This window comes from Periophthalmus magnuspinnatus, chromosome 14 (genome assembly GCF_009829125.3).
Source record: "Periophthalmus magnuspinnatus isolate fPerMag1 chromosome 14, fPerMag1.2.pri, whole genome shotgun sequence".
Lineage (NCBI taxonomy): Eukaryota > Metazoa > Chordata > Actinopteri > Gobiiformes > Gobiidae > Periophthalmus > Periophthalmus magnuspinnatus.
The window spans coordinates 6,794,075-6,809,756 of NC_047139.1; the positions used below are offsets into that span (position 1 = coordinate 6,794,075).

The 15,682-nt window shown below is 38.3% G+C and overlaps 2 protein-coding genes across 3 annotated transcripts in view; one reads left to right on the plus strand and one right to left on the minus strand.

The window, feature by feature from the left end:
* The window catches only part of LOC117381905 (rho GTPase-activating protein 26-like), a 161,695-nt gene extending 158,373 nt beyond the window's left edge, over positions 1 to 3,322 (plus strand). Inside the window, exon 24 of the mRNA XM_033978956.2 lies at positions 1,107 to 3,322. Within this exon, the coding sequence (XP_033834847.1) occupies positions 1,107 to 1,195 (89 nt within the window). The 3' untranslated portion in view covers positions 1,196 to 3,322. The remainder of the gene's footprint in view (positions 1 to 1,106) is intronic.
* Positions 3,323 to 5,831: 2,509 nt separating this feature from the next.
* LOC117381906 (glucocorticoid receptor-like) overlaps positions 5,832 to 15,682 on the minus strand; it is a 154,740-nt gene continuing 144,889 nt past the window's right edge. For both annotated transcript variants that reach the window (XM_033978959.2, XM_033978958.2), the window contains 2 exons: positions 10,937 to 11,094; positions 5,832 to 9,801 (listed from right to left, as the gene is read on the minus strand). In XM_033978959.2, coding sequence (XP_033834850.1) covers positions 9,649 to 9,801; positions 10,937 to 11,094 — 311 coding nt within the window. In that variant the 3' untranslated portion in view covers positions 5,832 to 9,648. The remainder of the gene's footprint in view (positions 9,802 to 10,936; positions 11,095 to 15,682) is intronic.

Consider the following 15,682-nt stretch of genomic DNA (forward strand, 5'->3'; position numbering starts at 1 on the left):
GAAACAAAACACAACTCCAGGTCTGTTTGTGATGAGGAAACATTAGAACATGTATAAAAAAATAAATAAAAATAGAGTAATATGGGCTGTTTGGGCCAATATTGGTGATAGCTGAGGGGAATGTAAACAAGAATTAATATCTCACGGTTTTGTTTTGTTTTTTGTAACTTATATTTTATTATTTTCAAAGATATAACAATAGAATATCTCACATTTTTACTATTCCGATGGTGATATTCAGAACATATTTCAAGCATAGACTGTATAAAGAAGTGGACTAAGTGAGTGTGACGTCGCCCACAGCGTTCGGCTCCAGTCGAGTGAAGCTCATCGAGGCAGCGGCGAATCTGGAGTCGATTCACGTATTTGGAACTCTGACCTCGAGTGTCATAGCAACCAAAGAGCCAATCAGGAGCAAGAGTGTTGAAGATAACGCCCTTTCTCGCCTGCAACGCTGGTTTAGCAGGGAGCAGGCGCTTAGCAACGCTGTCAATCAAACCTGTTGCTAACGCTCCCGTGAGCGACGTCGGGGAAAGAAAGTGGCTGATTTGTCTCTTATTAATGATTTACGGACAAAATAGTGAAAGAAAAACACCAGGATCATGCAAAGCGGATTAATACGAACATTTTAAGACCAAAATAATGAGTCTTACAGCAGCAGTTACAGAGAGAGGAGCGATAGTTTTTCAATAGAAAGTGAATTGGAGCCAGAATCGATGGAGCCAGATGCACACCCATGATCACTTTCTGTTTGGAACGTAGTGGCTAGCGTGTTAGCTATGTCGATTTATATATATATATTTATACAGTCTTTGGCTTCAAGTACCACACACCTTAAAACGAACGAAAACACTGCAATTTAAATTTTTACAATCATACTTTTGTCTAAATCTCCAAAAACGATTGTGATATCTGTTTGGTCCCTCTTCTCTTTTATTCATTAATTTATTCATTTAATTCTCTCTTTTCTTACAGTGTTCCAGACATATTCATCCTTTCTGTGACCACCATCCCTACAAAACTCTCACTGTTTCTTCAGCTCTTTTAAGACACGCTATGCTAACTCTTTGTATAACTATTTCTTACTTTTGTGCGTTTCTTTGTAGTTCATGCATCCAGAGAGCCGGGCTGGTTGGAGGGGACCCTGGGCGGACGCACTGGACTCATCCCGGAAAACTACGTGGAGTTTGTATAACCAAGAAACTGGATCACCAAATAGACTGGGGTACAAAACTGGACCGAACAAACCAGACTGGAGATGTGGTATCGAAACTTGCACTGGATAAAATGAAAAAGACCAAAACTGGCCGTTAGTATTGATTTCATGTTTTTTTTGTTTTTTTTTTCCTTGAAGACAATATAATAATGGACTTGGAATGTGTTTGTGCGAAACAAAACAACAGCGGGGGCAGGATAGGAAAAAGAGTCGCTTTGAAATGCGCCGAGGAGCTGGACTGTCCTTCCTTTTCCTTCCTGGACAAAACCTTCACCTCATATGTCAACAAGAACAGGCTTTTAGATCGAAATTAAAGAAATAAAATGAAATAGGGCTGCGCAATTTAGATTTTTTAAGTGTTTTTTAAAAGTCGAAACCAATACAATGTGCGGAATATCGCCGTCAGCAAAAAAATAACATCAATTTTAACATAAATTATTAGTTTTATCGTGATTTTTTCTGGACATTCAAAGTTTCTGTCCAATTTGGTGTTATTTTTTTACAATTCCCACTTGCAAAATGGCAGAAATGTAATGCGTTACACAGGCGATGTCGCGATTTCGGTGAAACGCCTCGCAAAAGGACTCGCCAAAAGGACTCTACTGCAATCAATCCGCCAATTTTACAGTTAAAGAGCGAACTACTTTGAAGACGTGCGATTACTTTCAAACAAAACAACAAAAACGTGAGAATTCAAGATGGAAAACAACATTTTAAAAGCTTTGTCAGTCCCAAAACATTATATTCTACCTTCAAAATCTCCGTTTAATAATAATTGTAGTGGATTTTTTAGGTTAATCTGCGATATTTTGTGCAACCCTGCTCTTTGTGAACCACGCCAGCAGGTTTAACACTGGAGAGGAGCGCTGATTCTTTGGGACAGGACTGAACTTGGAGAAAGTCCCGGGGCAGATTCAGACGACGGGACGATGTGTAACTCGGAGCGGTTCAGGAAAAGGCCACCAGCAAGTCACAAGCAGGCCAGGTGTTTGCTAAGACAGGTTCAGTACAATAACAGACTGGTTCCCATTACATTCAAGTGTGAGAAAATGGCAGATTAGTTTTGTTTTTTTGTTTTTTTTTACCTTGGATCTGGTATCCTCGTGCTCAAATCTGGTTCTTTAGGCACAATGGGCGTGTGTATGCATTATAAAAGCTAGCACTCCCTTAATCTTTTAAAATATGTTAAATATAGGAGCCACTTTTATTCATATTGGCCAGATAAATATGCTGTTTGTGCGTGAGGGGGAAGGGTTCATTTTTTTGTTTTTAAAGGAGCTGTACCTGAGTTTTACTGTCTTTACAAACACGCAAAACAGAACTAGTTTGTTTTAAATAGTTAGCAATGGTCCAAAGTTATCAATTTACCTTATGCATGCCGAGTATCCTAATTCTTCACAAAGTTTATAAGCGCTTTTACAAGAGCGGAGTTTTGCCGTGACAGTAAAGCTAACAACAACTAGCATGTTAATGTGCACTTCCTGGATATAAAATGAGTATAAAATGGTTTCTTTTTAGATGCAGACAGGTCGCAGCTGCTTATACAATATATATCTGTACTGGAGCGGGGCAAATTTTGCTCAAATACATGTAAAACAATTGGGTACAGAACCTTTAAGGTGACTATTGCGAAAAAAAAAAAAAAAAAAAAAAGCAGCGTAATCTCACACAGTATTCAATAACAACACAATATTACGTTTATGGAGGAAATATTTCAATATATTTCGTTCATTTAAGCTCAAATACAGTGAATGAACCTTGGTCTGCGCTGGGCTTCAGTGAACACGTGTAAAATACTGTAAAAGGGACATGTGACTTTTAAACAGCAACATTTTTAGACAAATGTGAAATGAGACTACTTTGTTCATATCTTATTTATACTTTGAAAAGGCTGAGCTGATTTGTGTGCTGTGTTAATGACTTTGTAAATACATAAACAACATTTGATAAGGTAAAATTTTAAGTATGAAATTTTATATTTTAGCTAACTACTAACTTAATTCCTTGTTGTTTGCCCAGATTTTGTATCATTTGAGTTTGTATGCAGCCTTAAATATGATTTCAAATGTGATTTGAAAATACCATCAATAAAATACATGTGATTGATGCCGCTGCAGTTTATTCTTCTGATTATTGTACTGTAATAATTACTTTGAGCTAAATATATGAGCTTCAGTGTCTAGTGCAGGTCGCTCTGACCCCCCAGGCCCAGTCATGTGTTTGGTTTGGCAAAGGGCAGTGGAGGAAGAAGAACTCAAACAAAACAAAAAGTACAGGTATAAAAGCAAAGAAATTACTCAAATAAATACAAACAAAATGTACTTAAGTAAAAGTATTGATGTGCCTGTAAAAAAAAAAAAAAAAAAAAAAAGTACTTCACAGATTTTGAGAACTATCAATCGGTCAAATGTGATCTTGATGAGGAATTGTGCAAATTTTAGTTTAATATAAATAATTGAGGGTTAGGGTTAAGAAATTTCAGGTGATCTCAAACCAAAAAGAAAAGTACTTGGTCATTTTTCTCAAGTGTTTAAGTGTAATGTAGTAGAAAGTACAAGTACCAGCCCTCAAACGTAATGACACATTTGCTAATGTAAAGTCACTAGCAAAACATCTTTATTGCTCGATTCCCCTCGTTAACTTTGGAAATAAAAGATTAACCTTTGACATTATAACTTCAACAGATACGTATGTCACAGGGCAATGAAAGTGAAATAATGTGTAAATCATTGAACTGACCGTGACTATAATGTTGAAGTGGTTCCACGTGGCAAACTCATATTTTTTCAAGAGCAATGACATTTGGCTTGTTGCTTTTTCTACAAATAATGCAGCATAAAGGGGGTAAAGAGCAGGGGGAGACATTCAGAAAGTTGTGAAGAAGTAAAACAACTACTTGTACTCATCTCTGGCTGGGACGGTTGGCATGATTTCTTTCTTTTTTTTTTTTTTTTTTAAACCTAAGAGTGTCACGATAATTACTATATCAACGTTTTGTTCAATATATGGTAGTGAATATTATTTTCAGGCTGAATATTTATGGTGTTTACCTTTGTACTTGAGGGACATGTTTCTTATTTGGTGTGGTTTGTTTTTATTTGGACGGGGACAACAACAAACTGATCTTAAAAAACAGGAAAGATGTACAGTTTGGTGCCAGGTTATAGCAAAAATACTAATTTCCACGTGTAGTCCCTGGACAGGCTGATGTTAAGTAAGAAAAACAGTTTGGTGTAGGTCAGGGCTGTCCAAACTACGGCCCCGGGGCCAAATGCGGCCCTCAGACCAATTTTTGTTGGTCCTCACGCCTCCTCCTAAACTGACCCAATTGATCAGGAAGTATTTTTTACAACAAACTGAAGAGATTCTACCTCTATAACCTGAATAACATCACATTTTATTGTGACACAGACCTAAAAATAATCTTCTGAGGCTTATTAAAGGTACGGTGTCTCTGTCAAAACTGTGTTAAATGGATCGTTTGACTCTGTATCGACGCTGGTTTACGGCCCTCTGCTTCAAATGTTTCAGTACGTGGCCCTTGGTGAAAAAAAGTTTGGACACTCCTGGTTTCGCTGCATTAAACACCTGTAAAAAATATGGTACGTACATCAAATACAACACTCACCCCTCGAATACGACATTTCAAAAAACAGGTGCATACTTGCTTTAATATTCCCCATTTTTTGTCATATGTGCAAACTTTTGAAAACTTGTGCATGTTATACTAATCTCATTTGTCAAACTATTCCACTGACTCAGCAACAACAGAGAAAAACGATTTTGTTACGTAGTATTAGGCCTTTTTGTTGATTTTTGAGTTGTTGAAGGTCCAATAATTAGCTTGCACGACATATTATAGACACAAACTACTTCAGTTTATTTTAATAGATTATTTTTCCAGACCAAGGTTTAGTTTGTTTTCTTTCTTTTTTTATCTTTATTTTATTCGGGAGGAACACGCATAGTACAAACACATTCCTTTCCTTCCAGTTGAGACATTGTATGAAACAGCATTATTATTTGAAGTACTACTTACTTATACTTAAAAGTACTTTTCATAACTACACCATGTTGTTCTAGTCTCATCCCATTTTTTCACGTATAATGTTTTCCACCTGTCAGCCACATAAAGTGCACTGTTTACTTAAGATATCATTTTTTACTGATTTCAGTATTTAAAAAATGCTTCTTCAGTTCACTTCAGAAGTTTGTTATACTGCAATTTGAAGTAAAAGTATGTCTGACTGGGAGGTATCTGTAAAAGTCAGTTGCCCGCAGGTTAAATCTATTTTGCGCTGCCTGAAAACTAAAAAAATGTTTCTCTTTGTGAGTGACAAGTGGTCAGACTCCTCGGTTTAGTTTGTTTTCATGTTTGACAGTTTGTTCACGTGATGTCGCTGTGACGGGACGACGGCGCCATCTGCAGTCCGACTTCTTCAGGAGCGTATCCCTGGATTAACGAGGCAAATGAAACATGGAAACGTGAGTAAGGGACTATAAACCAAGACGAGGGGGGGCGTTTTTACTCTCGCACACCTGAGTTCGCCGGAGACAAACCCAGAACCCCCAAAATTAAAATAAATAAATAAATAAAGAAAGACCAAATTGGAGCTGAGCGTTGAAAAATGGGAAACTTTATTGTGTAAGATAGTTTGAACTAAGAGAAATCAGTTCTTTCACTTTCAGTCAGCGATGACAAAAACAACAGAAATAAAAGAAATGAAAAGTTGTTACCGACACAACGCTAACTCCAATATCAAAGAACAACACAGATAGCTTAATTCAACATTGAATCAAATAGGTGAAAATATCAACAATGACTACAGAAGAGGTGTAATACAGAAGTTATACAAACTATTGTCTTTTTTTTAAAACAAAACATTCTATACTTTTTGAACTTTACATTAGATTACATTTACATGAACTGAAATACGAACAAAACGGACTTCAGTGAAAGCCATAGCCATAATATACCAGTGAATAACATCTGCCCTTAAAACTTAAAAGATAATATTTGCATGTTTTAGTTTTTATACAAAATAGACTTTATCAGCCAGTGTGAGGGTAGTGCAATTCTGTTTGGCTAGATTTACCACAATAATTTTATCCTCTATTTTTTAAAGTGACCAGTAATTCCTCACAGCAATACAAGATACCATCAAAAATAACAAAAGTACTAGAATCGGTTTAAGTGCTACTAGTTTGTCTATATTTTTGTGTAAATAGTTTGTCCTCTTCTGCTTTGGTCACTCTGATAATAAACCCTCACGTCCGCCCCTTTTCTCTTATCCCGCCGTAGCTTCTTAAAAACACAGTGTACACTTCCCCACTATTTTACAATGACTTCACAATATATTTTTTTGTCCATTTTAAAATCAAAACGTTTCCTACTGTAACAACCTTTACACACGAACCAACGGAAACAAGAACTTCAATATACAAAATTTTTATATCAAAGGAGCTGGAGTTGAAAAATCGCAGAAGTATCTTGTAAATTAAAAGCATTTATATATTGATTGAGGGTTCCTGATTTTGACAATATATATATTTATATATACTGTAAAAATAATATGGCTGTGTGTCTCCCTTTCTTCAAGGCCTAGTAGTTTTTAAAATGTGTAAAAAGCATATATTAAGAGGTTATGACCATGTAAAAATATCTTGTATTAATATAACAGACATCAATTGCACTGGATACATCCGCGCTGCAGTAAAAGCCAAAATCTATGTACATCTATATGGCCTTTGAGAAATAATGATATGATTACATTAATGTTTATGTTAAAGCTGGTATTTTTCAAGCACCACCACCATTGACTGCAATACTGTAAAGAAACGACAGTAAGGATAGCCACAATAATCCAGAATCAACGGTTAATTATAAAATAGTGGTTCACATCTACACGGGCGGCCATTTTGTTAGCATAAAGCGAGCTGTCACTGCGGCTTATGCGCTTATGCTAACTGCCGTTTGTTGTTTACCATTGCGAAAGGAAAAAACAAAAGTACCATCTAAATATTTTTGCGGTTTTGTTGCGACAGACTTGGCAGTTTCGTCGATATATATATTTTCTGTTAGGTGTGTGCTTTTAATTCACTGCACTATGAATGCTTTGGCCATCACAAAAGCTGGTGAAAAGGTATACGTTTTTTTTTTTTTTAACCACCTTCAAATCCAAAAATACAAGATTCGATCTGATATATTACACAAAAATACTTGAAGCTGGAACAACCTGAAGCATAACAATCACCATATTATTTTTAAATTAGTAATATTTGTATTTACTCTCTCTCTCTTTTGAAAAAATAAAATCTCTACTAAACCTGCTAAGACTTTTGGCACTAGTGAAACACATCCGGTCACAGCCTGAGAAAGGAGGATTTGGGACACCACTTCTCCGGAAAAAGGGTCACCTGCACTATCCGTGTGCGTGGGAATCATGGGAACGTATCTACAGAAACATTTATCGCCAAATATTGGGTCAATGAAGAGAATCGTATGCTCGTAAAAGGAGGAAGGGGATTAAACGGACTCTTTGTAAGTAAAACTCTTCTTTTTTTTTTTATGTAGGACACGGAAATATAGTCAGGTTACGATGTGAATATTACACTTGCAGATACAGGAAAAGTCTGTTTTACATAGCCAACAGTAAAGTATGTACATTCAAAGTCACTGATGCTGTTTAATGACGGATTAAAATGGTTTTGTACTTTTAAAATATGAGTGATTCGTTTAAATAACCTGGTTTTCAATTGACAATCATTCTGAAAAGCAATTACCGTATTTTCCGGAGTATAAGTCGCACTTTTTTTCGTAGTTTGGGGTGCGACTTATACTCAGATGCAACTTATAAGTGAAATATATGTTTTTTTTCTGCGTTGTTATGCATTTTCTGGCTAGTGCGACTTATCCCTTTAAGGACTGAGCACATTTTAGACCATTGCAGCTCGCCTAGACGGGGTTTTTCTTCTTTTTTTAGCCATAAAAATCATGCTAAAGGAAGTATCAGCATGTACTTTTGCCTTTCTTCACACAACTACCTCTATTTTACATCTTCATCCATATTTTTTCTTTGACGCACCGAATAACTGACTGGGAGAATCCTGATGGCACCTGCGCTCTGATTGGTCGTCTTCGAGGGACAACGTTAAGCACATTACCGTAATGACAGTAACATATTTAAATAGCCTCATGCCTCTGCTTTGAGACGCAGTTTGAATTTACACGATCGCACAATTGGTTGCGGAGTTACGGTAATGGAAAGTCCGGAAACCGCGACAATAACATCCGCCACAATAGAGTTAAACTCCGGAAAATACGGTAGGTTTGATTATATCCAGATAAGTCTAGTATGAGCTTGGCGTGTCGGTGTATGTACATGTAGCCTTAGTTAGTAATATGCTAGTATTAAATTTAAAATAATGACGAAAAAAATCCGAATTAGACAGGTGCAGTAGATCTACGCTATGTTATATGGAAAACTTCCTGACATTTCCCAATTTTCACTGTTGGCATAGTGTCTTGTCTTGTGTTTCAACCACATCTGGGAATTCTTATATAAGCGCTGTGCATTTGAGTAGCGCTAAGAGAAAAGCAACTGGAACCAAAACAGGAATCGCCTGGGTGGAAATTTCAAAACCGACTACTGTATGTACGACGTATGGGGGAAGTATAAGTCAAGGTTCTTTAACAAAAACAGCTTTTGGGTGGATGGCTATGTGGAGCTCGGAAAGCTTAAAAAAGGCACTGGTCTTCCCTTCTCAGATACATCCTGTGTAAACATTAGCTTTGTGGACTTTGAAAAACGCACACTTAAAATAGGAAAAAAAAAGAAAAATCCTTTTGACTTTTGAAAAACTAAATTGGTCTAGAAACCTGCTTCTATTACAATTCACAGTTTTGTCCATTGGTGTCCTGGGGGTGAACAGAGAGTGAAATTATACATATATTTTTGAATTACACACTCTTCATTTCACACAAAAAATGAATACTCTTCTCCAAACTGGGGACCGAACCAGAATTAGGCGACAATATTTCACTTGTGGACATATCGGGCCAAAAATTGAGGTGAGAGCAAGGTGTCGACGCAGCAGTAAATCTCCGAGTGGGACTTAAAAAATGAAAGAAAATCCATTTTTTGTCCTGCCTTAAAACATTCAAAACCAGCTCCCCGTAGTCTTATGTCACAGGACGCCAAGTCGCAACCTCGAAGGCAAATCCAAGGTGGTTATTGTGCTCCTAAAACTCACTAAACATGACGTGAAAATGGCGAAAAGTCCCAGATCGAAAGCATCCGGAATGGAGACCGGCAGGCAGGACAAGCAAAGACAAAAAGCTGATGCCACGGGTCGTAGGAGTAGTAGCCTACACAGTACAGTACAGATGGGGCTGGGGTTTGATTAAGGCATTGCTTCACAGCTTAAGGCAGTCATTTTGAGTGGAACAAGAGTGGCTTGACGCTCCCGTCCTTGAGTTTTGGTATCTGGTTGGAGATGATTTCTGCCAACATCTCGGGGAACTCCACACACAGCGTTTTATTCACAAACGTGTAGAAGCAAATCTGGAGGAGGCCTTCTACCATCTGTGGGCACAAAAGCACACACGGGGAGGTTAGAGGCATGCGGTTTGCGTGGGCTAAAATTAGACAAAAACACAAACAGTGCAGGGCAAAATGGACTTTTCAGGACAGAACATTTCCATTGATTTCAGTTAAACATATGTAATTATGCGTGTTTAGTTTGATTTGGGTCGTTGTAGCTGGCGGCGCCTTTGCCATCGCCAAACTGTGCATTATATTACATAACACAGACATCAGTGTTGTACATCAGTGGAGCTTAACGCTAAATCAGCCTTTCTTTCGCTGCTAAACTGTGTATGTGATGTTTTAATAGCCCCGCCCCTCCTCCGCCCTCGCTCTCTTTAGTTCTCTGTAGTGCCCAGTTTAGGAGCTTGATTTGAAATGTGGTCACGGGAAGAGTTTACGTGTTTAGTCCCATCTTAAATTGTAGATTTCTGAGAATAATTTTCAAATATCTCTGGGTCTTGTTCACGAGTGAGGGAAGGATGGAGCGAGAGATTGACAGGTGGATCGGTCCGTTGTGGTAAATAAGGAGCTGAGTCGAAAGGCGAAGCTCTCGATTTACCGGTCAATCTACGTTCCTCCCCTCACCTATGGTCATGAGCTCTGGGTAATGACGGAACGTACAAGCCCGGCCACCCTTAAGAGACAGGGTGAGGAGCTCGGAGTAGAGCCACTACTCCTACACGTCGAGAAGAGCCAGTTGAGGTGGCTCGGGTATTTGTTCCAGATGCCTCCCTAGCGAGTTATTCCGGGCATGTCCCACTGGGAGGAGGTAGACCCAGGACACGCTGGAGGGACTATGTCTTTCGGCTGGACTGGGAACGCCTTGGGGTCCCACGGGAGGAGCTGGAGGACCTGTCTGGGGTGAGGGAAGTCTGGGAGTCCCTGCTTAGACTGCTGCCCCCGCGACCCGGCCCCGGAGAAGCAGCAAGAAAATGGATGGATGTAATTTTCAAATGTGGCTATGATGTTGGTTACATTTTATTAAGGCGAATTTAGGTGCAGTTATTATAAAGGATAAAGAAAGACTTAATTCATAATGAGCTGGGGTATTAATTAAGTCGTCATTAAGCCTGAATCATTTCACTAAACTATTTGTGGTAAGTTTTCTTGGGTGTGTGAGTTTAAACCCGACCTCCTGCATGGAGTCCAGTAGCTTGGTGAGTTGGTAGAAGCGTTGCCAGTTCTGACTCGAGTTCTCCTCCCTTTTCACTATGGCCTTTCCCAGCTCTTTGATGTACGTCATGCGGATCTCGTCGAACACCGCCTGGCATTTCAGACCATCTTTTGGGACTAAAAAGAAACACAAGCACAGGGTGAGTTATGCATTCATTGATTTCACGACATGTGGCCTGCAGAACGAAACGGTGACGTGAACAACATGTGGATGTGAGTTATAAAAGTTTAAAAAGGTGTATTTTATTATCACATGGTTTAGGGGCATTAAAAATAAACATGGAAAAAAGTTAGAAGTTATAGATTTAAAGGCCCACTATGCAGCTTTTCTTCAGAGTCCACCACTTTCTTGTTTGAGATGTGACATGTCTGCAATTTTCCACACTATTCACTTTACTCCGGAAGTTTCCATAGGCCCTGACTTTGCACGGAGCTGCCGATCTTGATAGTAAATAAGTTCTATAGGGACTAAAGAGCCGTTTTAAAACCTCCAGAGAATCGGGGCGGCGTCGACTCGTTGGTCACGTGAACATGGAACATTTTACACAAATCAACCGACTTTATATCAGATTTTAGCGGCAAAACTTTTCCGAAATTCTCTATTGAAATGAATGGGATTCCCGCGTAACTGGAAGAGCGACCACAAAGAACGTGCGGTTTAGAGGCACTTCGAGACAAAAGTAGGCGGGGCGGAATTAGGTCAATAGAGTGATGAGTAAAGTGATGATGTAACTGTCCAACCGTCAACTTCACAGATGATTTTTAGCTTTGTTTTTGTTAAAATTATTATTATTTTAAATTTTTCCACAGTGCTGCCTGCCTTAGACCTGGAAGTGACATCACACTTAACAGGAAACCTCCAGGAAAACTCCATGGAGACAAGCAGGAAACACTACCAGGGCAAGTTACAGGTCAGATCTGTGGAGAGGGAAGCATGCTCAAAGTTAGAATCAAGGTTTTCCAGAGTTAAAAAAAAAAAAGTATATGTTTAATGCCATACTGTGAAACATTCCAGACAAAGCAATACGATCAATGTGGAGATGGGCAGCTGGCAGACCTCCACAAGAAAAGTGACATAGTGCACCTTTAAAGTTGATACACCAAAAAGTTCTTACAAGTTCTTAATGCTTGACCTTATTCTTCCATTATAACTGAAAAGACTTTTCTCGTTCCAAATTAATTATTACTGACCAGTCGTATGACGTTTCAACAAATATGCAAATACTGTGTGCCCGTTGAATCCATCATATATTTTGAATTTCTAGCAAACTCTTGTGAATAGATCCGTGCCAGGCCTGACCCAGCGCAGTGGAAAATATGCAAAATCTGGCATGAATCTGACTATAGCGTCTTTGTATAGCTCCTTTTCCCCGTCTGTGTCCTGGAACAAGGAATATTTATTATTTATACCAGACACTATATATATATATATATATATATATATATATATATATATATATACATATATATATATATATATATATATATATATATATATATATATCTTTATCTATATATATCTACCTATTTCTATCTATATATCTATCACTCTATCGCTATCTATCTCTTTCAATCCATCTATCTATATCTATATTTATCTTTCTATCTATAAATCTATCGCTCTATCTATCTCTCAATCTGTCCATCTATGTGTCTATCTATCTATCATTTATATCTATCACTCTATCGCTCTATCTATCTCTTTCAATCCATCTATCTATATTTATCTATCTATAAATCTATTGCTCTATCATCCATCTATCTATCTATTCATCTATCTATCTATCTATCTATCTATCTATCATCTATCCATCTATCTCTTTCAATCCATCTATCTATATCTATATCTTTCTATCTATAAATCTATCGCTCTATCAATCTCTCCATCCGTCCATCTATATGTCTATCTATTTATCATCTATATATATCACTCTATCGCTCTATCTATCTCTTTCTATTTCTCTATATTTATCTATCTATAAATCTATAGCTCTATCCATCCATCCAGCTATCTATCCATCTATCCATCTGTCCATCTATCTCTCTATCTAGCCATCTATCCATCTATCTATCTCTCTCTCTCTCTCGCTCTCTCTGTCTCTCTCTCTCTATCTATCTATCTATCCCTCTCTCTATCTCTCTCTCTCTCTATCTATCTATCTATCCATCTATCTATCTCTTTCAATCTATCTATCTATATTTATCTATCCATAAATCTATCGCTCTATCTCTCCGTCCGCCCGTCTGTCTATCTATCCATCCCTCTATCTCTACACACAGTCTGTTGTAGCAGCTTTTACTTTTACTCGTACTTGAGTAACATTTGTATTAAAGTAAAAGTACTCTGTTACTCCTCTCACAGTGAGTAAATCCACAGATAACAAAACCTTTACATGGACCATCACTTCTAACGCCACTGGCCTCATTTTTGTGCCTAAAACTTAGAAAATAACCGAATGTATGGTCTTTAAATCACATTAACATCCAGACAGTTACTCTTTAACCGACGTTTACTCGAGTAGTACTTTTTCCTGTACATTTTACTCTTACTCCACCTCTGATAACAGTCACAGTTGGAGTAGTTTGGAGTAGTTTGAAGTAGTCTGGAGTACTTTGGAGTAGTCTGGCGCGGTGCCCGGGCCGAGTGGAGTCAGTGACCTATAGAACCCACCGGGGGGGGGGCTGGCATGGGACAAAAATACCGCCCCATTTACATAATCAGATAAACGGCGCTATGCTATCTCGCCTCTCATCGTGGGCGGCGTCTGCGATACCGGGCTCGCAGGAAGACATCGGAGTCGGAGAGTAAATAACCCCGCTGCCAGTCAATGCGGTCGGATTATGTAACGGAAAATAAAAGGATCGACGCAGAGTCATGAAAGAGGAATGCAGGCGGAAGCGGCGTTAGCGCACAAACCGCTCCAACTGATGATTAATTTTATTTTGTTGGTGCTTTTCAGACTCGGGATGTGATGATGTCACGCTCCCAGGGCCTGTGTTTTCCCATTGATGATTAAATTGTACTTTCCCCGTGACGCAAACACGGAACCGGATTATTTCTATTATTGAAATGTGTTAATTTAACTGCCCCCGTCTGTATTAAATATTATTATTATTATCGAATGGGGCGACGTCATCCGAAACGCAGCGATCGTCTGTTATTATAAAGCCGTAAAAGGAAAATTAAACAGTAGGGAAGTTTTCAGTATCTGTCATAAATACTTAACTCACCTCAAACTTGAACTACAGAAGCCTCTTACGTCAAAACAATAAAATAAAAATACTAATATCCGAAAGGCTTATCACAAATGTACGCAACTGATTTTATCCATAAAGAAAGAGTAGTTACCCGGTTAAGTGACAGGTCAGATCTGTGGAATATAAAACGCGCCATAATCTAAGTCACGTGTGTCAAACTCAAGGCCCGTGGGCTAAATATGGCCCTCCACGTCGTTTTATATGGCCCTCGACAGGGTAAATTCAAAGGTATGATGGTCTTAAAGTGTCATTTTATCAGGAGACACAGTTACACAGACATATTTTAAACATCTTTGCAAATGCGTGTGTAATATTTGTAACTTGAATGATTAATGTATACAGAAACGGTTAATTAACAGTTTTAAAAAGTAGATACATGTATTTTACGTCTGGCACTTTGACGGCAGCCGATTTGCTGATGTGGCCCTCGGTGAAAATGTGTTTGACGTCTCTGGTCTAAGTCGTTTACGCAAAGGATGGCGTGGTTCATCTCTTTCGCGGATTTTTTTAGCGCAGTTTTCCATGTTTTTTTACACTGTATGAACGTGCGTTGTGTTCTGCGTCCTGATTGGCTAAGGGACTGTAGACCATTGTCAATCAAATGTATGTAACCTTTGATTTATTTGACGTATATTATTTTTTATGTATTAAATCTATAGCGTCGGATGCTATCTCCGCTGACAGACTCGCGGTTGCGGACTTTCCATCGGCGTAACTCCGCAACCGTTTGTGCTTCGTGTAAATTCAAACGGCGTCTCAAAGCGGAGGCATGAGGCTCTTTAAATATGTTACTGTCATTAATGTGCTTATGTCGTCCCTCGAAGACGACCAATCAGAGCGCAGGTGCCGTGGGGAATCTCCCAGGAAAACAAGGATGGATATGTAAAATAGAGGAAGTTGTGTGAAAAATGCAGTAAATTCTGATACTTCCTTTAACGTGATTTTTATGGCTAAAAAATAATAAAAGTCTGGGCGAGTCTATAATGTGCTCAGTCATTAAAGGGTTAACATTTATTTGGGTTGTTAGTATTTTGTTTATCACTTTGTACTTTAGTGTATTTTATTAACAATGAATATTATTTACTGTATTTCTTTCTTCATGATAATATCGGTTCCTACTTATTGTTGCAGTACAGCACATTTGAGGAGCGCACAGATAAAAATGTAACGAGTGAACGTGCACAAGGCGAGTACGAGATGAGTTAAATCTTAAACTCTTTTCACCGAGGGCCATATCTTGAAAAATATTCGACATGGAGAGCCACAGATCAGTGCTGAATACAGTGGATAATTCAGATGGTGCAGTTAACGTACTGTAAATAAGGCTTGAAATATTAAAATTAGATCCATACGACAATGCAGTGTGATGTTATTTAGGTTATATTGGTAGGATTACTCAAATTTGCCGTAAAAAGTAATGATTATGATCAATTGGACCAGTAAAAAT